The sequence below is a fragment of the Phalacrocorax carbo genome, chromosome 1 (assembly GCF_963921805.1).
Source record: "Phalacrocorax carbo chromosome 1, bPhaCar2.1, whole genome shotgun sequence".
Classification (NCBI taxonomy): domain Eukaryota; kingdom Metazoa; phylum Chordata; class Aves; order Suliformes; family Phalacrocoracidae; genus Phalacrocorax; species Phalacrocorax carbo.
The window spans coordinates 45,569,476-45,594,537 of NC_087513.1; the positions used below are offsets into that span (position 1 = coordinate 45,569,476).

The following is a 25,062-nucleotide window of genomic DNA, read 5'->3' on the forward strand; positions in this document are numbered from 1 at the left end:
AGTGATGCTCAGCATTATTGCTGATGTTCGTTATGACATGTCATTCAAATTGGTAGTGCCAAGGGCCAAAGGTTCTGGATGAGAGTTTCAGAGCCTTGCAATACGTTAGAACCCACATCCGTCTTCTAAGCAGCAGCAGATATTTGCTGGTGTGAGAGCTATAGCTTATACAGCAGAAGTCAAACCTGATAGTTGGCCAAAGCCATAAATGGTGGAACTGCAACTCCTTTGACTGTGTTTGAAGAACAGTCTGAAAGGCAAGATCAGTTCTAAAACTAGGAGAAGGAGAAGTGGGTGATTCAGAGACAGTCTTACTTACTGTAGTAGAGTTTGGGGTCTAAACATGGTGATGACCCGTAAGTGGTGAGGCATTTTTGGTTCGCTGTCTAATTTATTGTAGTGGCAGGTAATTTACTGAATTTTTGTATTCATTTCTACTACTATCTACTAATACTTAGTTTAAATTTTTATAGGCACAGTAGCTTTTCAGCTGTGGGAAAATATTCCATGCTTCTAATTATTTGTTATTTTTTGTCACTATGGATCATAAAAATCAAGTACTCTCACACCTGCATCAGGATTTATGATATGAAGAATCTAGTGAAGGATAATGCACAGCATTTTAAATTGTAGTCCCTTTGAAGTTTTTATTTTACTTAACTTTACATACAGAAGTTCAATTTCTCTGAATACTAGGGATGAGAAGTATTTGAAGACATTGTACATTGAACAAATATTTATTTTTAAAATAGTTGAATATGCAAAGCTAATTATTTTTATTTTGGTAGGAACAGACTCAAGAAAAATGCATTTCTTTTTAGCCCTTTCACAGAAAGTAATGCTCGGAAGTTCTTTTACAATACCAAGAAAAACAAACAAATTTTGCACATATCTATTTCCATACAGTTGGTTGTCATTCCTTCTCCTATAAATAAATGAAAATAACAGGAGTGAGCTGATTATGAGTCCCTAAAGGTATTAGCACTTTAAAGTGTGCAAACTTGTGTTATGTCACACCATTAATCTTTTAAAATGTCATCTCCTCTGACTTTTATACAATGTGTTTATAAAATGTTCTGATAAAGAATAAACATACCAGCCATTTAATTCCTTCACTACTAAAGGCTTTGGAGCGAGTTGCAGTTGGCCAAATGGTAAGTAATATTGTTTATTTTAGCCACTCTTAAGATAAAATGTGTTTTTCCCCCTTGAATGCTCTTAATCCATGAACTTTTATTGAACTTCTGCCTTTCTGGAATCTAAAATACTAGCACACACTATATCAAATCCTGATAGATAGCATATGTCATAATGAAATCACATTTTTATTGCTGTGATTCTACTTAGTGAATCTGTTTTCTTTTGACAATTAAGAGTCTGGAAAAAAAGCACGGCTTAAAATTTAGGCCATTAAACTACCCGTCTTAACTTCTTTCACTGTCTTTCAGCTAATACAGAAACTCAGTACAAATGTTCTTCTGATATCCCTGGTTTGGATCACTTTATCCCAGTGTTTTATCAACTAATGTAAAAATAGAAATTGTTATGACAAAAGCTTGAACCTGTTAGAAACATCATCATTCTCATTTTTAACCCCTGTATATTTTTTTCCCTGTGAATACTTTGAATTATTGTTGTGCAAGTGGTCCTTTTGGGGATGGTGGGCACCAACTGTGCAAATATTTAAAAGGCAAGGCTGAGAGACCTCTTCTTTCCATATGTAAGCCCACTGACCCCAGTATTCTTTTACAGTAAATGTAATTTGCTGTGAATTTTTGATTGGCAAGCTTTAACTATTTTTATGCAAACAGGTCTTCCATACACAAAGATATGCAGTTTTCAGTGTATTCTGGTTCTATGTGCATAGTACTTTCTGCATGGTTCAGGCTGCGCTGTATGATGATTCAGCTACAGAATTACTCGTTTTGTCTTTAAAACAGTTTAGGTAAATTGTTGTATTTATTTAGTATAGTAGAGTTTGGATCATGATCAATACATTTTTCCTCTATTCTTTTTCCCTCTGCCAATGTTTGAACTTTTTCTTCAGAGTTTGGGGTTCTTTTTTTTTTCTTGCCTTCATGCTTATGTTAGAATCTGTCCCAAAAATGTAATTTTAACTGGATGCAAGAATATTAATAAATTGTCCTCTTAAACCTGTTATGACTGATTGTAAAGAATATAAGCCAATAAGTAGTTAAGGAAGCCAATACTGTTTTTGCTACTCTGATCTTCATTTCAATGCCAGTTTAAATCCCTGCTGTTGTAAAATTTTTTGCAGCTGCCTACAGAATCATTGTTTTATCGAGCTGTTCTTCAGGTTATTATAGAAGACATTTATGGTGTCACCAAAAGGTAGGAAGCACTGAATTCACAGAATATGAACCAAAGATCTGATTGTCTTCCACCTCTATTCTGTAGAGAAAGTATTTCTTAGAAAGAAGGGCATGAGAATTAGCCTTATCAGACTGTATATACGTATTGGTGTTAAAATACAGGGTACGTTTGTTCATCCTAAATCCGCACCACAAATGTATTGCCCTTCCTTTACCCATAGCTGAAATAGATCCTCTTTGATACTGGATATATGGGTAAAACGTATCTTCACCACAGAGCCGACAGCAAGTTCACTAAAAAGTCAGCCCAGTCCTTGGCTACCCTGTTTTGCAGAGGTCCTGGCCACTTTAACGCTACGGAAGACAAAAGGACATTTCCATTTGTCCTGAGAAAAACTGCTGAAAGCCCAACGTCCAGCATGGCTGTAAAGAGCTACTTACTGCCTACACCTACATTAGCAAGTCCTGCGCCCTTGTAGGATGGGATTTGGAGACCTGGTGCTGAGGACCTGACATCTGCAGTGTACTCTCTTCTGTTGTAGTTGGATTAGATTCTATTGAATTCTGTGGGATGTATGTCTGTTAGTGCTTGGAGCACATCCCGAAGCATACCTTCCAGGTTAATTGAATTTGAAAATAATCCATCTTTTGAGCTGTGATCCTATTCCCCTGTGTGAACCAATGCATGGGAGGTGGACAAAAGCAGAAAATTCACTTCAGAAGTGTAGTCCTGATCTAAAATCAGTGCTAATGGAGATACCCCCAAATCTTTTGCTAAATGTAGAGCCAGACAGCTTACCCTCCAGAAGGTCAAACTCTTGAAAGAAGACCTTTTTTTTAATTTTAAAATTATGTAACTCATAAAACCATGGCTACTAAATTGTAGGGAAAAAAGCATGAAATAGATGATGTTTCATTTGTAAAAGGAAGCATAATTTGGAGGAAATAATTAAGATGATACTTTTTAAATGAAAGCAATGACTACACTGGAAACACTCCCTCTCCCTCCACCCCCAGTTTCATTGCTGAGCATGATGTTACATGGTGTGGAATATCCCCATGGTCCATTTGGGTCAGCTGTCCCGACCGTGTCCCCACCACCACTTCTTGTGCATCCCCAGCCTACTCACTGGTGGGGCAGAGGTCGAACAGAGAGGGCCTCGATGCTGTGCAGTCACTGTTTGGCAATAGCTGAAACATTGGTGTGTTACCAGCACTGTATGAGTCACAAATCCAAAGTACAGAAGTACATGGGCTGCTGTGAAATTAACTCCATCCCAGCCAGACCCAGACTACATCTTTCCCCCTGTAGCTTGTGCTCTGGAGGGCAGACGCCCATCTTGCAAAGAATGACATAACAGCATCATCATTAACTGATTTTCAGACTGCATCAGCCCGAATGCTTAAGTGCATCTGAATATTAAATATGACTGCAGAAATTCATTCTTTCTTTGAAGATAAATGTGACTTTTGATTCTCAGTGAGTGGGGATCCTTGCCAGCTAAGCTGCATTAGAACTGCCACTGAGTATAGTCTTTCTGTTGACCTCAGTAGATGTTAATCCTGATCCTTAAATAAGGAGAAAGGTGTTTTACTAAGAATAAAAAAGGGGGAAAGTTTTAAACAAAGACATTTCTATGTAGTATTTCACAGGGGAAAAGTGTATTTCCTCTTAAGTAATTGAATATTCACAAACAGCTACTGTAGCTGAAAACGTTACTCCTACACTGCACAGCTGGAAGAGGAATTACATTAAGACACAGTCAAGAAAGCAAATTCAGACTAACAAAAACTTTGCATGTTGTTTCACCAAGATATTTTAAACACAGAGAAGAGAAGAGAACAAACATAAGTGGAGTGTCAGGAGTCAGTCTTTCTATATGTTTTTTATATTTTCATGCATAATTTTAACATGTTTTTTGAAACAACCCACATTTTTGGTGCACTTCAAAAGTAGGCCATTGAGTCGTAAACAGGAGAAAATTCTGGCATCACTTACTGAAATAAAAATTGAGAGGATAAGAACACAAGGTAACAAGCAAAAGTGAAATTTTACTCCAACTTGGCATTTGCTCAGTCCAGTGGTTGATGGTAAATAAATTACAGCAACATTATAGTAAATTGTAGAAGTATTATAGAAGTATAGAAAGAAATATCTGTCAGCAGAAATAAGAATTTTTTTCATTCATATAGGGAAATAAAAATATTAGGGAGAAAATAAACGTAAACCTTCAACTCTTCAATTTTTAGGTAAAATAACAACTGTACTATAACCATAGTACAATTGTACTGTTGCCGTATCTAGAAATTTCTTCAAGTATTAGCTAGCTTATTTTGTTTTAAGCAAAGAGGAAGAAAGGAAAATTGTTACTAACTTGGCAGTATTAGTGATTTATTTCTCCTGTATTAAATATTTAATTAAAATGAATTAAAAATACGTAAATTTCTGTTGTTGGATGTATAAAAGCCTGCATCTCAATTCTGTATTTGCAGTGATCGGCATGTTGGAAAAACTTTCTCCAAATCATCCTCCTTCATAGATTATGTCAGAAAGTCTCTGAAAAAGCTGGAACTGGATGATTCAAAGGTGAGTCGCTAAATAGAGACTGCATGAAATCCTTATATCCGTGTAAGTTCTTGAAGTCAGCACCATAATGCAATGTTTGAGCCATTGAGTTGATTTAGTTTGTATATTGCTGTATAAATATAAAGTATTCTCATTTTTATTAATAGAGCCAATCCATGCTTATTTTTATATATTAAAAAAATACATATCAATGTTGGCGTTTTTCATGTTTTTTGGAAATAGACTTCCAAGTATAAATTCTTGAAAAGATTTTGTTTAAAATTACTTTATACTAATGACTTTATATAAATCGAATCATTTTTTTATAGATGGTGCTCATGATCAGAATTTTTTAAAGCCTTTCTGGTATTTATGAAGCTAATCCTACTAATCTCCTTTGAGGCAAAAAAATGTAATACATACTCTATTTTATACATGCTGTCATTCAGAGTTAAATATACTTTTCAGATGCCAAGTGAAGCAGGCATGAAGAACTTCTTGCCTGTGCTGATACTATACACCCTGATAAAAGTAACTCTTGCACCCTTTTAAACCCAGCTGAAATACTATCCTATGCAAACATGTTGCTTTTTCGTCTCTACTTAAGTTTAAGCTGAAAGTGATCCAAAGAACCATGAATAATGAATCACATAGTAAACACTTTGACCCCTTTTTATTTTCATTTTTTCTGCAGCAATATTATCTTGATCCCTTTGGACACCTTTTGAAACTGAAAAAATGTAACATTATAGCAGGAAAGGCAATTCCATCCATGCAGTATGTTTCTCTTACAATTTACTTCCCAAAGTATTTCCAATTTATTTTAGCCTTTAGACAGTCTCCCTATGGAGCCTTTGAAGACCGTCTCTGTTGCATTTTCTGTGTATGGAAAGGCCTAGTTCTTTTTTTCTTTGAATTAATAAATGTTAAGGGTAAATATTAAGATTTGTAAATAACTTTCCTAGATAGAGAAAAAGAAGTAAATACAGAATTGAGATTTAAACTTGTAAAATCTTTTGGAGATTTTGTTTGTGTTCTTGAGTGTCTTGTCTTAGTACTACAACTGCTAAATTGGTCAACAGATGGCAACATAGCATTAGGCATGGGATATGCCTGTGTGAAGATCACAACCATTCTGCGAGAACAAGTTGTGCAGTGGAGACAGTAGACGGATTATTAAAAATTTCGTACAAATCAAAGAAAAAAGTAGGACTAGCAAGTATGTAAAATATTTAAGGCAAATGCGTTGTAGTCTTTGGTAAAGCAATCTGTAGTCAAAATGTCAAATCACTTAAAAATTGCGAGGCTCATCAAACCGTGAACTAGGAGGAAAATGAAAAACCAAATAAGTAAATGCAAATGGCATTGGGATCATGCTTACAGCATTAAGAAGACGACTTATGCCTGAGGTTCACTGTGTTTTAAAAGGATTATATTTAATTCTGTTTGCAAATTGAGTTACCTGTTTGCATTTCTGGATAAATAGGCATTAACATAATGCGTATACCCCAGCTGAAAGTAACTACTAAAATGGCGTCTTCCTCAGCATGTGCACAATCACCCAAAGGCCATAGTGGGTTGTTTGTGCAAGAATCAGTTTACTAAATGATTAAACTCTGCTGGTGGAGAGTTATACATTCTTTTCTTTAAAGCGAGTAAGCACAGGAACTTTGTGTCAAGTATGTCTGATTTTAGACACACTGCCTTTTGCCAGAAAGGATCTGGACAAATGCAAGTTGCCCTGAGAGAGAGATGTCTGTCAACACTGCTTTAAGCTGCACGTGTTTGTGTGGTTGCTAAAGACTTGATTCAAGTAAATGCTCATTTTCGCTTGTATTTCTCCTCATTTTAATGTGCAGCTGGCTGCATACTGAAGACTGAATTTTATGCTGATCTAAACAATATTATTTTTTATTTCCCAGCTAGGTTGAAATTTGCAGCAACACACAACCGTGCTATTTTGATGCTACTGAGAGGAGAGTTGTTACTGCTCCCTCCACAGTGGTTCTGACACTGCAGTTTTCATGGTGGAGTCAGCACTATATCTGCACAATATCGGAGAACGTGTTAAATTCCTCTTTTTAGAAAAAAAATACTTACATAGCTAAAAATGTGATGAAGCCTAAACATTTGCTCTCAAAGACAACAAAAATCAAAGAGAAATTTATGCATAATTTGTTTTCTAGCTCTGTTTTTAAAAATGAACAAAAGAGCAGCTGTACTGCATAGACCAAATGTCTACTCTGTCTCCAGCAGTGGCCAAAAGCTGATGCCTTAGGAAGAATACAAGGCGAGAGTAAACACATATGGAGGATACTTCCAGAATAATCCAAAATGTGCCTGTCATTCACAAAAAGAGGGAGGCAATCATTGTCTTCATGCACAGATTTATTTAGGTGATGTTAAAAAAAAACAGCTAAAACTTAGTAACACTGTGTAGTGCAGACAGAGAACTGTGAGGAAAAATTATTTGCATATGAGTCTGCTCTACGTGTGCAAAAATATGTTTTAAAGAACATAAGTCATAAAACTGAGTCTCAGGTCTTTTACTATGTTTATCAGAAAATCAAAAAGAGTTTGATCTCTGCATGATAATAAACAGACTGGGAAGTAGAGGAGCAGCAGCACTAATTTTTTAGGAGTCCCTGCCAGGGCTTGGTAGCTTGACGTGTGTGGTAAAGACATGGATGTTTTTGATCAATGTGGCTGAATCTGGACTGTGGGCCATAAATATCCTTCCAAACTTGTGGTGCGGGATGAGCTTCACAGCTGCTTCCTTTGTACACACCCATGCCTCTGTTCCTGATCAAGGGGCAGCTCTGGTGCAACCCAGTCATTTCCAGTCTGGGCAAATGTAGAGGCAGGATAAACAGAGCAAGTGCATAAGACACCTGACCTGCCTTGATACTCATTTAGGTGAGTGTATGCCTTTTGCTAAATATAGAACTGATGAAGACTCTTACCAGGTACAAATATCCAAACAGTAAATTAAATTTTGCTATTGTTTTTCAGTAAAGATAAATTCTTTAATCCTGTCGATTATTCATGTGAACAAGCCCCTCTGCTGCTTTCATTTGTGAAATAGATGTGAAGATCTTTGCTTATTTGAAATAAGAACCAGACCCTTTATGAAAGGTTGTCAATCAAAAGTGACTTAGGGTAAGACAAAATAGTAAAATAGTTTTGCTACAAAAAAAAAAAAAAACATTTATAAGTCACCAAGGGCCATTCATTGTTACAAATTACTGTTCAGGGACTGAAGTTTCCTATTACCTTAACAAAAATAATTTCCTCCATTGTGTTTCTTTTCAATGTGGAAGAGCCTGTCAAGTCCAGATTAAACACTGAGATGCAAATGAACTATTTTTTATTGCCTTTGGGTACAGAATCATTCCTTTCAAACATCTCTCCACCTCAGTAGTAAAACTGAGACATTACACCATGACTACTGAATGTCTGACAAAAAAATTCTCATTTTGTGAGGGCTGAGTGAGGTCTTTTAGTGTGAACTTGATGCTTCACAGGTATGGTTATATTGCTTCTAGCTTCAGAACTAGTAGAATTGCTTTGTGGGCCATGGATACCTGCACAGGGCTTTCGTAATTGGTCTGGATGCACACCAAGGCAATGTTTTATTCCTGGTTGTTTTCTTTGTCATATCTCACTCTGTTGCTATGCACCCCATGTTGTATGGGCAGAGCGTTCAGTGTCACGTAGATATGGGAGAAATTCCTTCTATCAGAAGACTTCTTTTCCCTTTTATTCACTGTTTTACCTAATGTAACACGAATGCGGGACTCTCACTTGAGAGAATGAAGCATTTGTCCCTGTTCTTTCCCCTAGAGGAGCTGGCCACTCCTACACTTGTTAGCCTTGCTTCTTTCCAACAGCAAGAGCAATCGCTCCTTCCTCTTCAGCAGAACGAGTTTCAGCTGTTTGTGGCCACCTTGCAGATGGATTTAAAATGAAGCCTCTTTATTAACACATTTGGTTGCTGCTTAAGATAGTAAGTGCTACAAATGGCATTGCCACAGCGAAAAGTCCTTGTATAAGTATTTCTACAGTCTTTGAAGAAAAAAACCCAAAACTTTCTTAAGTGTCCTATACTTACTGAGATAGATTAGCAAAAGATCTTTCATAGGGTCTGGCTTTAAGGTGATTAAAGGCAGAAAGTGCTTACAAGGCTGGATGTGGGTCTGGCAGACTTTGTGATCCATGACCCAGCTAGGATCCATTTCTGCTAGTAAGCAAGAGCCTCAGCGGGTGGAGCTGTTTATCAAAGAGAAGCTGGCCAGGATTCACCTATGGTGCAGTCTGGGAGTAAGGAGGGAATGGTATTTAATGCCACGTCCTATTGCAGGAAGATATACAGGGCTGGAAACACTCCTGACACATCCGCAAAGAAAAGCTATTAGTCACTTTGATTTCATCTCCTGCTAAATTCACACTGTAGTTACTGCTATGGGCTAATAACATATAAGGTAGTTACTTTGTCTTAGTCAAAATACTTCACAAATGACTTAACCCTTTCAGATGTAGACAAATACTGGGGAGATTCAATAGCAATTTCAGAGGTAGGGTCACCTTAAGCTTTCACACACAAAGAGAAGTTTATGTGCCTGTCAGCAAGTGCGTTGTTGCAGATTTACTTGGTTTTGTTTAACTGAACTTCCAAGTCTCCTGTGACTGGTGTTTTTCAGTTTCCAACAGTCTAGTGTCTGCCCATAACCTGATGTTGCTGGAGCTCTTCCCCCAGAAAAAGTAATTTATTTGGCGGGTGCCCCATCTAACAACCCAAGATGAGTTCTGCAGCAATAAACAGATGGTTAACGCTCAGTTTCCACCATCCCCATTTGCTTTAACCCTGACCAGACTTCGTAAAAACAGCTGCTGCCCATTTGTCTTTTCTGATCCTGTGCTTCAGGTAGAGCACCCCAAAAAGAGTTACAGCTGTCAGGTCTCAACCGGCAGATCAGTAAAGGGCACTAGACCCTTCTGTGAGGTGTTGTAGCCATCACAGTAGCATTTACATTAATAACACAGTAAGAGAAACGCATGTCCTGTAAAAAGCTCATTTATCATCTTAAGTAATTTAAACAACTTTGATATTTGATATATTATGTCTAACAATGTTAGACTCAAAATATTTCAAAGCCTTGATGTAGCTAAATTTAGATATAAGACATACCATCCTGTATATTCGGTGAAGGTTATGTATTTAGACGTATATTTAATCAAATAAATGTGTTAGTGCTTTCTTTCTGTACAATAACCAAGACTTTCAGGTTTATTTATAATTAATAATTACTTTTATATAATTTTGTCTTGTTTTTATAAGACTCTGAAATTATTATATATCATTCATTTTTACAGTATTTTTTCCTATAGTAATTATGCTTGTGTTCCTAATATAATTAAATAAGTCCAAATATATCTGAAATACGTTGGGCTTCCTAGGTCAGTTTTACTGGAATTCCTAAATTACTTCCCTGTATTACATTGACTTTGTGTTTTTCTGAACTCCACAGTATTTAATTTTTGAGCAGTAAAACTGATAGATAACACTGAAATTAGAATTTATGTGAAAATATTTTTTTCCATTAATTGGCAAATTTTTTTCAGACACTTTTTTTTCTTATGTCTTTGGACACTTTTTATATAGTTAGTGTGAACAGAATCGAATCATAGAATCATAGGATCGTTTAGGTTGGAAAAGACCTCTCAGATCATTGAGCCTACCTTTACCCTAGCTGATATGTTTCATATAGCAGTAATGATTTTTTTTAAAACAGTGATACTTTTTAAGAAAACACAAGAGCATGCCTGTGTGACTTTTTGCAGACACCTAACAAAAACATTAGCATACATGTAAAGCCTGAAAACTAAGTAGCTGAGGTGAGCGATATCTCAGTGCTCTAACTATCAAGTAAAAAATAAAGTCAAGGTCTGAGGTTTTTAAAACAGTAATGAAAAACCTGATTCTGATGATTTTTAAAAAAATAAAATAAGGATATGTTAATTTTTAAAATAATTGGGTTTACACTTGGAGGATAAATATGCTTTATTACAGTTTTCAGTGATTTACCACTGGTTTAGAATTGCAGTATTAATGTATGTTTCCTTTCTATAATTGCTCAGATAGCAGAGTGAACATGGAGTAAGGAGATGTCTTCTCTTATTGATGTTAGCTAAATCTATATTTAATAAATTGGGCTCAGTCCTGAATAAATTTTCAGCAGACATAAATTATGCTGTGCTTGCTTGCATTTATTTATATGATAATACTGCTCTTTTTAAAATTAATACAAAAATAGTTCCAATTTGCTGTGTTCAGATACCTGTAGTATTAGATGGAAACACTTTAGTTAAAGCACTGCAAAGCCAAGAACTTGAAGATGGGACTTTCAAAGACTCCTGCTAAGAGAATTAGGTCTCCTGATCACATAAGTGCTTTGTGAAAATGTGGTGCTAAACGTACCCTGCAGATAGCTTCACAGTCAGTGCCTGGGAAAATGTTTGGAAACACCTCTTGAGTTTCCTGGGATCCATCCCTAAGATCATACATTCCCCTTCCCAGACCAAACCAGAAGCCATCTGACAAGCCTTTACAAACTCTGTAGTCCCCCTGAGAAACATGCAAGTGGAATCCCTGTCCCCCCATGTTGGCTCTCAGTCCAACCTGTGTCATGACCTGTCCTGAGTTTAGTCCCTAATCATGTTCTACTCATGTAAGGGTAAGTAGGCTTTGAGGATATTCCTTCCCCTTCCCACAGCTGTGCTTCTCGTACAACACCATTTACGATTTATCACATATATTTCCTAGTTTGGTCATACACCAGCTCTGCTTCAGATGTTCTAATGATCTTCTGATCCATTGGACTTGAACACAACTATGTCAAAATACGTTGAACAGAATGTTTTGCATGTTTTTTCATAATTTGAAACCATGTAATTAAGAGGCACTGTGCTCTGTACACGTCACTGACAAGCAATGCTGTAATTAAATGAGCAGGTGAGCCTGGGACAAGATAAAAAGCCTCTGTCCTTATGGAGCTCGTCAGGATAAGTTGCATTACAGTATTTAGAAAGCTGTACCTTTTTAAAACTATATGTTTGGGCAGTTCCATTCTTCCTAGAAAATACTTAATACGGTTTCCACGTGACAGCATGTGAGAACATTCTGAAGTAATAGACTGGTATTTACTTTTTCCACCTTTAATACAGATGATATGTTCAAATTTTTGCAGGCAAAAGTAGTTTTTCATATGAATTTCTGATTTACTGTCTTTACGAGATTTGACCAAAGGTGCATGTCATTACCTAAACCTATCCTTTGGGGACTGAGTGAAGAATTCCTAAGTTTAAATTCAGCACCAATAGGAACCCTTTAACCAAATAGATTTCTTACTCTTCCTAATTTCAAATAGCTCAATATGTTAGTAATTTCTCATCTGTGATGTTTCTCATTTTCTGAAAATTGAGTCTTATCTACAGAATTGCTAGTGGCAAATTCATAATTTAAATTTTAGTGTGGTGTGCTATTTGAGATACCAATGAGCTAAACCAATTCTGTTTTCAAATACATTCCTTGGAAGAATGCTAAATGTAACCAAAATGTTTTCTGAGAACGTGGTGGGTTTTGTGACAGTCTTTTTTTTTTTTAATTTTTGTCAGCTAAATTGCCCTGAACGAAGCTGCTTTTTTGGAAGTGAAGTATTTAAGGTAGTTGATACTGTTACTATGGTGAAAAGAGTGGGACTGACTCTTTTGCTATGGCAAAACATTTAAGAGCACCTTCCCCCCACTTCTCTGACATTTGTCAGTGTCTTTTAAAAACATCATTGCTCTGTGTTCTGTTATGAAGTTAATAAAATGCCCGCCTTGACTTCACGTGTTACAACCCTCACCACGTTAATCCTCCCGAACTACAGTGCTTATAGCAAGTCAGCCAGGGGCAACACTGAAAGAGATAAAGGTACATCTTGTAACCAGTGATGCAATAAGATTGTGCCACCTACCCTGTGCGATCTTTCTCAGCTTCTGTAGATCACATAATGCACCCTGTTCCCATGCTTGCCTGAAAATTTGCATATTTGTATAATGTGATCCAATGATCAATGTGCTGAATCAGAAACAATGCACCCATCATTTTGGTCAGTGTTGCATATAGGACAATTTTTTACGTCACCTTACTTCAATAAGACAGAGAAGAGGACATTGGGTAAATGGAGATGACGTGCTTCTCAGCTTACAGTAGAGCATCCCATGACTTGTAACATCTCAGCAGTGACTAATGGAATATTTTAAAATGCGGTTGGCAAATGAAGGGAAGTAAAAGGAAGAATATAATTGTGTGCCTTAATTTTACTATTGTTTCAGAAAGTGTTGAAAAAACACATACTTAAGACTGGGGAACTGTCTGACAGTAGTGGAACAGCATAATACATTAAGATATGAACTAACCTGAATATGTACAACTATACTGAGAACTAAAAAGGAGATATTTTTTTTGCGGAAATTGGGAGAGAGAATGACTTTTAACCTGAGATTTCTTATCTATCCTGTGCCAAATTCAGTGTTGATATCTTTAAATGACAGTTAATACCTCAAACTCATCTGGTCTCTGCTAGGAATATTTCTAATTTTAATGCTTTTTATTGTCTATAGCCATTGGGCAAACACAGAGCCAAAGCCAAAACAATCCTCTGTTTTCCCTTGAATTCTAACATGGCAGTTAGCTGAGACTAAACAATCAAAAAGTGAAGGCACTAAATTAATTTACATAATGCATTTTACAATTGTTGAAGAGTTGACTTTCTCAACTGTTTTCTTGGACAGAAGGAATTTCGGCTCACACATTTCCTGGGTCAGTTGTTAGTTAGAGAAACGTTGAATGAAGGCTCAGGTAACACTTGTATTACAGCCTATAAAGTATATGTGCATAATGCTGTTTTCAAGTATTATTGTTTTTCAAACAGACAAAATCCTGTCTCAGTTATGGTAGCATAACATTTTAGTCTGACAAAGAATCTTAAGAGATATGACTTTTACTTCAATTAGATATAATTCTAAATAATATAGATTGCATTCATTTGAAATGCATTTTAAATTATGTTCTAAATAAACTTAAGTTTCTCACTGATTACATTATCTGTTTTACATTATTTTATTCTACATTACATTACATTCTATTACATTACATTACATTACATTCTTTTTAACTACCTCAGTCATGGGAAAATTGTAAAAAGTTGCTATACGGTGTGGTGTCCCGAGTGTTTTGAACTGATCTAAGATACTGCTCTGCTAAAAGGGTTGCCTTACTGCTTTCCTGCACTCTTGCTAGTGTTCGTGATAATGCTGGTACAAGAAGAGAGAGGAAACGTGCAGTCAGTGCAGGGGAAAGCAGTCCCTTTGAGGCAGCAAAGAGGAATTACATCTGCTCAAACAGACTGTGGAACAGTATCCTTAGGCTCTGGCTCTCCTCTGTCAGGCGTGTGCAGCATTGGACAGCAAAAGAGACTTTCATTCCATCAGAATACTCTTAGTCTAGGCAAAGACACAACTCTGAAGAAATACTCTCTGGAGAAATTTTAAGTATGGTATCACTATTTGTCACCTACCTTGTGCCTGAATGTTTTCTTTTCAGCCCGTGCTCAGACAGCATGTCTGTGGGATTGCAGTCTAACTCGGGTGTGCTCAGGCGTGTGGTACCTCACGTTCTTTCAGGGCTCTGGTGACAGTCTCCTAGTGTTCACAACAGATGAGTCTGGCCTATGGTGTAGTTTTAGTGCCATCTCCAGTATATGGTAGAATCGTAGAATCATAGAATCATTAAGATTGGAAAAGACCTCTAGGATCATCAAATCCAACCATCAACCCAACACTATACGGTTATAACTAGGCCAGTGGAGGCCCTGCTGCCCTCTAGTTCCTCTTGGTTGTTTCAGCTATTTAAGCCACTACACCAATGCACAAACAAATTAGTTTAAAAGAAAGCATGCACCACCATCACAGTGCAAAGAGGTGAGGTGCTTTTGTTCACAGTGTGATACAGACCAGGAGACATTGTAGCTAAGTCAGCAAAGAAATACTGGCCAAAGCCTCTCTCTATTGAAGCTTACATGAATATCAGTAACATAGGCTAGATCTTTGAGTGCAGAATCATTGTTGACAAGTGCATGATATACGTATTCAGGTTTTTTCATGTATTTTCACTCAGGTTATAAATTCATAGTATCAACATCATAATGTAAAAAAAGAGTTCAGTGCATGGATCTAAAGATTATTTTTTTTTTTTGATACACAAATCTGTGGCAACCTGCACAGAGAACAGTTGCATGCACAACTCCGGTGGCTAAATGGGGCTTGCTTTGCATGTGTAAGTGCAATTCTGTTCCTGAAAATGCAAACAATGATTTACTCCTACTACACCTTGGAAGGATAGCTGAAGATTGTGTTGGGTACCTTTTAAGAACTGAAGCCAGGCAGCAAGCTGTTGCAGTTTCAGACGAAGCCAGTGTTATCTGGGTTTGGGTCATCTGCCAATAAATTGACCATATAGCTAGGTACCAGGTGCCCTTCTCACACCCTTTTGTACCAGTGCTTTATGGTAGACATTTTCTCTCTTTTCCAGCCGGACAGTTGCATTGAATTGGTTCACCCAACAAACTTTTAATTGAGGTACAGTTTGGAATAGTACCTAATCAATCCATGACAGCAGGATGCATTCTGTCAGAGTGTGTAGTAAGCAAGGAGGGAGCAGAAAACCATTTGGGCTCAGTACTCGAGTATGGCAACATCCAAGAGACATTTTTGATCCAGCGTTTTATTTGCCAAACATTTCACAGCTTGTTTTCTTTTAAGTTGAATGCTTCATGTTGAAAAATTAAGAATATAAAGGAAGCAAAAGCAGAACGTTTTCGTGATCACATTTTTTACAAATACAGATCTTTGTATTATAATTCCAAATAGCCTGTAATTTCAAATATCCATTATACTAAAACCCTTTTAATTCTCAGCTGAAATGAGAAGCTTATAGGGCAGAGGTTAAATAAACTATTTTGTTTATCTCATGACTGATATATTTTAGTTGGTTTGGCTCTCTAGAGGGGAGGAGAAAAACAAACCCTCAGATATTTGCACAGCGTTACTGAAAATATGATAGCAACAAGACCAAAAAAATCCTGTTAGTCCACATTAGTACTGTCAGATCAGCTACTCAACCTTGCCTCTGTAGTTGGGAAAAAATACTTTCTAAATTAAAAAAAAATAAGACTGAAAGACTACAAAAGTTCTTCTAACCCATCCCTTTGTTTTAAGGCAGAGTTAGAATTTTGTGTCATTACTGAATAATATTTGTCTAATCTTCTTAAAGCTTCCTGTGAAGGAGACTGACAGCCTCCCCAGTTCTTCATTAATCTCAAAGAGAGAAACTTTCTTCAAGATTTTTGGCTGAATTTTTTTGCTGCAGTGCAAACCCATTCGTTCTTATCTTACCCACTGTAGGCAGAGTGAATAAACTCTTTCCTGCTTCTTCGAGATAGCCTTATAAAAACTTATTATGCCCACTCTCAGTTTTCTCTAATTTAGCCTGATCTGTTCCAGTTCTCTCAGTCTTTCTTCATAGGTCATGTTTTCTAGATCTCTGATCTCTTTCCTCTCTCAAGGGCTTTTTCAGGCAGTTCATTTCTTACTTTGAAATCTGATGCCCAAAAATGGATGCAGTGTGCCAGCTAGAGCTTTGCCACTGCCAGGCAGAGCTGAAGGATTACTTCCTGCGCTTTGCAGGCTGCTCTCCCATACATGTTGCAGAAGGGTGATTGCTTGCTTTTTTTTTTTTTTTTTTTGCAGTAGCACATCTATGACTCTTGCTCAGCTTGTGATCTGCTGTATCTCCTGGACTGTCATTTGGTGTTCCTCATCCCGAACAGCTGATTATTTCTGCCTGAGTGTAGGCCCTTCTGCTTTTCTCTACAGCATTTCAAATATCTTTTCTAAGCAACGCTCCAGTTTCTGAAAATTATTTTCAGTTCTTGCAATGCCTTCCTGTTGCAAACTTGGAGACTTAGTTAATGTGGCTTCTGTTCTGTTGTCTGAGTTCTTGAAGAAAGCATTGCATCTTGTAATGGACCTCTCCAGCCAGCAGGTCTTTTCAGTTGTTCAAAGACTTATTAATAACTGCTCTCTGGTTATGGTCATTCAAAAAGTTTTCACTTGCTTTTCAATACTTTAATCTAAACCTTGTTTCTTAAATTTGCTTATGAAATTGTTATGTGAAATGGTGTCAATAAATTTGTGGAAATCAAAGTATATGACAACCAGTTGTTTTTCGCGGTCATGAATCCTTTCACCCTCCTTGCAAGTAGTCTGACTTGTGATTTGTTCTTGACAAATTCTTATTGACTATTGCTCATCTGTTTATCTTTCAGTGGTTTTAAATTCTTTATTTGTTCCACTTTTTCAGTGCATTGAATTTGAACTGACCGCTCTGTAATAAGACATACATCTACTAGCCATCTGACATGCCATCTTTCAGAACTTCTCAGCGACACTGAGCAATAGTTCTGAGGTCACTTTATTCCCTTCTTGGCTGTCCTAGGATGAAGTCCGTAATGCATACCTGATTTGAAAACTTTGAATTTGTGGAAATGTTCTCTAGTTTGTTTCCTTATTTTAGGCTGATATTTTACTTCTTTGCAATTGGATTAGCTAGATGTTCTCAGATGACTCTTTTAATAAAAGTGCGCAAAAATGTATTAAACACTCCAGCTTTCCTAGTCTTTTGTCAGTACCCTTACTTTTCTCCTAAGCTGGGGAGTAGCTCTTTCCGTAGCCACAACAGAGTAGCCATACTGCAGACTCCCAGTACCGAAGAAGTATATCGGGCTCTTTCCGCTCCACTCTTTCCAGCAGCCTCCATCACCAGTGACATTGCAAACCTACTTCCCACCCCCCTGACAGGTTCCTTAAGTGGCCAGCTCAACTGTCTTCTTTAGCACCCATGACTGTGGACAGCAGAAAAGCAGAGACACCATGACCTTTAAAACCTGGAAAATGTTATGGTCTGGCTGCCCTGTAGAGAACCTGCTTTGTGAAGAGCAGTTATGGTCATAGCTCTAGCTACCTGCCGTGGTGCAGTGGCTGCTAAGGGCAGAAAAAGGAAGGGATATTTGGCTTAGTCGAGTTCTTGAGCTGCCTTTGTATGAAATTCAGCCCCAAATGACAGCATTTGCAGTCATAGTGGCAGTGCTGGTGATTGGGAAAAAACGAGGGGAACAGGTAGTAGTTCAAAGTACATAAAGTTGTATTTTAAAGAAGAGGAACTTGAGGCACAGAGAAAAAAAGTATTATTTCCAGCATCTGATAGTAGGCTTTGCAATGTGAAACACCATCCAGGAGTCCTGACTGAAGCGTGTTACTCTCACACCAGGATCCACTCCTCAGCTATTTAAATAAATCCCTTGGAGATGGGGGTGAGGAGGGGATAAGATATATGGGAAAGGAAATGAGAATGTTATCTCCACTTTACTGTGCAATACTCATTTAAGAATGGCTAGAGCTTTCTGAATAATGAATGTATCTCCGTATTTCATGTCAGTGCAAAATGCTGTCTGAAGAACAGTTATTGTAAATGAGAACTGAGAAACCGCTGTTAGAAAATTATTATAAACCTTAGGAAAGTGCTAATTTCAAAAACAAAACACAGATTTCATTTTGTACTGTGACTTTCAATTAGGAAAAAATATTTCACTTTAAAGTTCTCTTGAAAAAGTAAGTAGAATAACTCTGATATCTTTTTTTTTAATCCCTTGCAGCTCCCAGACAGCTGTATAATGGATTACTATGAAAAATACCAGCACAGAATGAATGAGCTTGAAGCATTTAATATGGTAAAAGTTATAGGATTAATACTATTACCTTGTATATATGTGCTAGTCTAGAACAAAACCCTGTTAAGTTTTATGTGGAGGTGGACTGTCTTACACTGTGGTATGCAATCTCAAAAACAAAGCAGCTGCCCCTTCCAAACTTTGGAGCATATCCTATTCCAAAACTATATTAGGTGTCAGTAAAATAATAAAGTGAACACATGGAAGATTCTTTTTCAAGAGGGACTATTATCCTGGAAAATGAAATGTCAGTCTCCTTTTAAACCTCGACTGGTCTCCATGCAGTTCTTTCATAAAAATTCTTTTTATTAAAATTCATTATTTCCCTCTTTAAAATTGTTCTGCTTCATATAATATCATTTTCTTGTTGGACAATGTCTTGAAACCAGCTAAATAACATAGCTTCCTGGCTTTATGGCATTCCATGTATTTTTGATCTTTAATATAATCTGTTTTGAAGATGTCCATCCCACTGGGAAAATTGGCAAGGTGACATTTGTACAACAGAACCACTAGAAAATTACTGACCTTCCTGGAATTGTTTTGTGGAAGTGTAACCATTCAGAAGTGTATTGGCTTCCTTCCCCCAAATCCTTATAGTATCTAATCTTTCTTTCAGCTGAAAGTTGTTCTGGCTCCCTGCATAGAAGTTTTGATACTTCTGGATCGTCTTTGTTACCTCAAGGAGCAGGTATTTTTGCATTATATTTTATGATACCGAAAGGCTACATCAGTGAAATGAGACTATTTCAGCCAATTTATTACTGTGTAGATGAAAAGTCTCTGTTGCAGAATTGATATTCTCATCATATTTGCAAAAGTGTAAGCGTTCGTTCCATTTAGTATAAACATATGCCCAGCAGATGTTTTTATTTTCAGCAAAACAGCGATAGTAAAGTTTATGCTCTTTTAATTGTATGGTAATTACTAGTCAATAGACAGTAAAAAATAAATTAATTGAATATGCAACAAATCTCATTTTTTACAACATCTTGAGATCTTTAATAATTAAAAAGAATCCTGGAATTGCTAAACAAACATTGTGCTGTACATGCTAGAGCTTCCGATGAATATGTTTTAGAACATAATAATTCAAGAAATTTTGAATTAGGTCCAAAATGTTTATGATTTCCTTTTATTGTTTTTTAATTAAGATCAGTGATGAGAGAGGGTTCACTTTTTCCGACTGTATGGGTCAGCTGAGGTACATTTGACTAACATACACCCTGGATATATTTTACAAGTATAGACCTGGGATATAATAAGCAAATGCTACTACATTTACTCCATAATGATTTATTTTACAGTGTTTCTTCTAACACTAATTTTGTGCTTGGCCTGATTAACTCAGAAGCAGCAGTCATACTTTCTGTGCACCAGTAAACATTTTTCGGACAAATAATAATTCGCTAGGAGGAAACGGTAGCGTCTTCCAGCTTCTGCTCTGGGCCACAGTCAAAATAAAATTTTAAAAAGAAGTTTAAACCCATTCATGTGAATAGCTCTGTTTTTCCACCATAAACTTTTCATTTTAACAGCTCCATTTTATCAAAAGTAAAAATTCACTTTATTCCCTGCCACAGTGCACTTGGAACAACTGAGTTGTAGTAAACGTATGCTTTTGTTCTAACTGGTATTTTTACAGAGGGGCAATTTGAAATATTTAAATAATGATGTATTTTCCCAAATGCCAACCAGCTATAAATCACATAGAGATCTGTATGATTTCCAAGATGGGGGATCCTACTTGCTGCATTTAGCACTAATTTACCTTTTCTAAATGTAATATACGCATTGATTTAAACTTGTACTGGTTGATTCACAAAATGTGTTTAGGAAGAAAAAAACAAAATGATAAAATCCATATGCAACATGAAGACCAGATCCAGCTGGCCGTATTCATTTGAAGTCAGTTAATTAGCTTCAGTAGTAGAATGTGCTGTATAAAATGAGTAGGACTCAATCCTTAATTCCTTTGCTCTAGTTCAACCAAAAACAAAGCTTTATTGATGAAGAGGGTGGTAAGCTGCCATTTGATAGTGCCAGAAATCGTTTAAGGTCTTTAAAATACATCCTATTTCAGGTATCTTTTTTTCTCAATAAGCTTTCTGTGATTTTCTTGTTAAGTGTTTTTTCTGCTTTGCATTAAGGATAATTTTAAAATTTTTTTAATTTTTTTTTTTTTCAAAATATGAACCTACTACAATATCTTAGCTTTTAAGTTTTTTATGCACTTCAATAACATATCATTTTACAGGACAACATTGCCTGGTCTGGACTTGTGAAGTTATTTGATCCCGTGAAATCCCCCAGATGCTATGCAGTTATTGCTCTGAAGAAACAGTCGTGTTTTTAAGTGGAAGCAAATTGCAGATAGGTTGAAAGCTCTGAACTGATACTGCTGTTTCCTCACTTTTACTCTGTTATTTTTAATTGATTCCTCAAGCACACTGACTGTTTGCTTTTCAGCTGCAAAAGTAAAAAGCCTCTTTGAATCATGAGGAATAAATATCTCCTTTATAAATACCATTGCTTCCTTATGTCAGTTATTAAACAATGTTGAACATCTGGCTTTATTATAAAAGTTATGACCCATATTATGTGATTATTATTTTAAAATAACTTTTATGTTTCCTCATTTTAAGGCATTATACTATGTATCAATACCCCTTCTCTTAATATTTCTAATCACAGCACATACCTTCTCAATTTTTAGCAGTGGCTGGCATCAGCAGTCTCGGACTAGCCTCGCTTTTTTCTTTTCTGGATTGAGATGGGGCATAGTATAAACAGAAAAATAACCTGCACTGTGAACAAGAGGTTGACAGGCTAAACAGGATCTTTGTACTTCCCTGTTCTCCAGGTCATCAGGACCAGCTTATTTATAGAGCAACCTAGAAGAGCCTAGATAGCAACTACCTGCAAAGAGCAGTTTTGTATTAACCCCTTCTTCCTTCAGGCATGTTCCTGGCGTGCACTTGTTTGCCTGTCACTCTGAAAGAAATAAATGTGTGTGCTCTAATCCAGTGGGAGATTTCCCAGTGCTTAAGAATCAGCTGCCCTGCTGGAGTTCACTCTGTAATCCTTGGGATTTATCAGAAAGCTATTATCTGGCCCAAATGTGCTGGGTATAAATACTTTGGTACCCAAGTGAATTGAAACTTGCTAGGCAGTTTCTCGTCGGCAGTACTGCATTCATGACTGGGAAATTTATTTGTTGATGCATTTATCTCAATGGGTTGCCTAATTAAACTTGCAGATTTTCCGTCAATTAAAAAAGAGAAAAGTTTCTATTCTAAGTCCTAATGCGTGTATTAGAATTATCTGGCATATATAAAACAATTAACTACCAATGCACAGAAAAAAAGGACAACAAAGAAATAATAAAATACAGCATTAACAAAAAAAAAAAACCAAAAAACCCCAAACCAAACCACAGAATGCAACTTTGGTGGGCAGAAGATGAGTATGACAGAAAATGTTTTTATATTAATTGTATAGTGACCATAATAGTCATGGGCTTCAGATACGAGCAGGAACAAATCTTATTTGTTCCTTATTTGTATCGGCAAAATATAATGAGATCTTGTGAACATGGTCATTCAAGGAAAGAGAAGTGAAGTATTTTTCTAACAAGTCACATCATTCTTGATGTGTTCACTTGGAAGAAATACTTTTTGTGGGGGTGAGTTCACTGCTGTCTATTTTAGGACTCACAGTCCTTATTAGCTCCATGGATCCACTATGAGCTTCCCACATTTGTTTGGTCCCAGCACATTCAATCCTCAGAGCTGCTGAACACCTGCAGTACCCAAGGAAATTAACAGAAGTTGCAGGTGCTCACAGCATCTTTGGAGCAGAGCAGAGCAAAGAAAATGAGGCCTTCCGTATATGCCACTTTTTGTTATATAGGGAGTACTGACAAAACTAACGAGCTGGCAGATTCTTTTCCCACCAGAGGAATCAAAAGAAATAAAATCCTTTCCTAACCTCTAAGCATCTGGAAGGAAAAAAAAAAAACAATAGTATCTGATATAAAGAGGCAATCGAAAGTACATGATGTTAAAGAGAAAAAGTATGAACAAAAATGTTAGAAAAATAGGTTTTATTATATTATGTTCTACTAAGACATGATGACTAATTATTAGTGAAGTGTTAGAGCGTTGTCATCCCAATCTTATGTGCTGCTGTTAAAAAAATCTCCTTGGGGATGAAATTGTCTTTTTTATGTTATGAATTGATTCTTCTGCTTTTTCAGATCAAATACTAAAAACCAGGCATATATGATCTCCAAACAAAGAAAGAACAGTTTCTTGCTGAAAACAAGTGCTTAAAATTACCTTGTTATGGCCCAAAAATATTTGTTTCAGCAAGGCCCCCCTGGTTAAATTTGAACACAGTTGAAATGCATAGGGTATACAGACTATTGCTAATTTTGTGTGATATTTTAATGTGTGTAATGCTATCTAAATTCAAAGTTAAAATCTTATTACTATCTTAAGAGGACATTTGCAACAGTTTAGAATAACAAGCACATCTCTTGGATTAGCCCAAGTGCTTTTTCACTGATTCAAAAAGGTCTGAATAAATTTGCATACCCCCCCAGCAACTTCTCAGGCTCTTTCAGTACTTTTCACACACTTTGTAGTCTATGCAGGCAAAGACAGAGGCAATGTGCTTCTTAGAATAATAACTATCAAGAGGTTTATATGACGAGTTTGAATTCAGCAAAGTCAGTTGCTGTCTGATCTCAAAGCTGCTTCGAAGCTTTGGATGCCTGAATACCTATGAGCTATTGTTTACATGATGGAAAAATCCCTGACAGGAATCAAGATGAATAAAATGATTTTTCTTCATGGTTATTGCCAAAAGTTCTTCCATAATGTAAACCGTATCCTAAATATGATGAAGGCTTTTGGTAGAAAAGAATCTCCATTTTCTTTCAGTGTCACAGAGAGCTATCTATCTTTATATGCTCCCTAAGGAGTAGCAGATACACTTGCTTTCCTCAGGTATTTGCCTGATTCTGTTTGTGGCACACCTACACATTCTGTAGCAGATTTGAAGTGTTTTATTTATTTTTCTTTGCGCTGAAACCTGTTCTTGGAGGGAGAAACGAAAGTATATGCAGGATATGTGTGCAACCTTAATATCCAAGACCATGTTATAGCCTGAAGATCTCCAAGCCTGCTTTTGTGACAATAAACTTTAATTCTGCAGTTCTGATTCATGCCTTAGAACATCACACTACAGAAAAACGTTGCCCTGTTTTAGTTTCTGGGATTTTAGCTTTAAGTTTTTTCTGATTAAATATAAAAGAATTTTTTATTACAAATTACCTTCTTCATTGACATTATTCATTCATTTATTGTTAAAACAACAACTATCTGCCTAGAATTAAAATGCTCTTGCTGTGTCATGATGAAGTTAAAATCTTGAGACTCAAAATCTGCATGTCCTATGTTGGCTTACAATCTGCACAGGGGAAGCACGCTAAATGTATTTGACTTGGTGGCAGCTGTACATCTTTTTGATGATTGGAGTATTCCATCCTATCAGTACTTACTGGTTCAGATTTACTTTTTCCTAAAAACCATCCTAAGTGTGCCATATTGCCGGAGATCTCTGATACTAATGGCAAGGCGTAAAATAGGACCAGCACCAATAAAGTCTTCCCTGCTTACGTGTGAAACAGCCGGCTTCATATGGTGCTTCAGACTTCCTTTTCTCTGGGAAGGAGGTGAATACCCGAGCTTTGTTAGCATCTTTAAATATCTTTATCCCATCTTAGCATTCTTACTGATACGGGTCCTCCTTCTTGCTCATATATATTCTAGTGCTCTGAAAGGAGAGGAATCGATGCTAGGCTGTGAGCCATGAAGAATTTTCAGTGTCTGTAATCAGTTTGCCCAGACATTTAAATTGGCCACCTAACCCTTGGAACTGTGACTTCGGCTTCAGTTGTTTCTGAGAGCCATTGACATTTTGCGGTTTCCAAGATTTCTGTATCTCCTGCCAGGTGGGACCCTGGCCTAATTCTCTGGGATCCAGCTTCAGTTCCCTCACCATGTTCATCTGAAATAACCAACTCAGTTTGGTGGCTCTATATTTTTTATCTCCAAGCAACTGCTGAGTATGTTGGTTTATTTAAATTTGCGTGTCCCTGGTTGTTATCTTTGTCAATGTTGTATTTCAGAGCACTCTGAGGAAAGAAGTAAAATCTTTCTGAGATTTAGGAAGCCTCAGTGAAGCTGCACCACAGTTATGCTTC

The 25,062-nt window shown here is 36.7% G+C and overlaps 1 protein-coding gene across 7 annotated transcripts in view; it reads left to right on the forward strand.

Annotated features, from left to right (window-relative positions):
• METTL25 (methyltransferase like 25) overlaps positions 1 to 21,317 on the forward strand; it is a 63,483-nt gene extending 42,166 nt beyond the window's left edge. For 2 of the 7 annotated variants that reach the window (XM_064450278.1, XM_064450318.1), the window contains exons 7-10: positions 1,125 to 1,154; positions 2,279 to 2,352; positions 4,827 to 4,920; positions 5,594 to 6,815. In XM_064450278.1, the coding sequence (XP_064306348.1) occupies positions 1,125 to 1,154; positions 2,279 to 2,352; positions 4,827 to 4,920; positions 5,594 to 5,842 (447 nt within the window). In that variant the 3' untranslated portion in view covers positions 5,843 to 6,815. The other 5 variants (XM_064450286.1, XM_064450302.1, XM_064450312.1 and 2 more) reach the window with 5 other exon arrangements.
• The last annotated feature ends 3,745 nt before the right edge of the window (positions 21,318 to 25,062 follow it).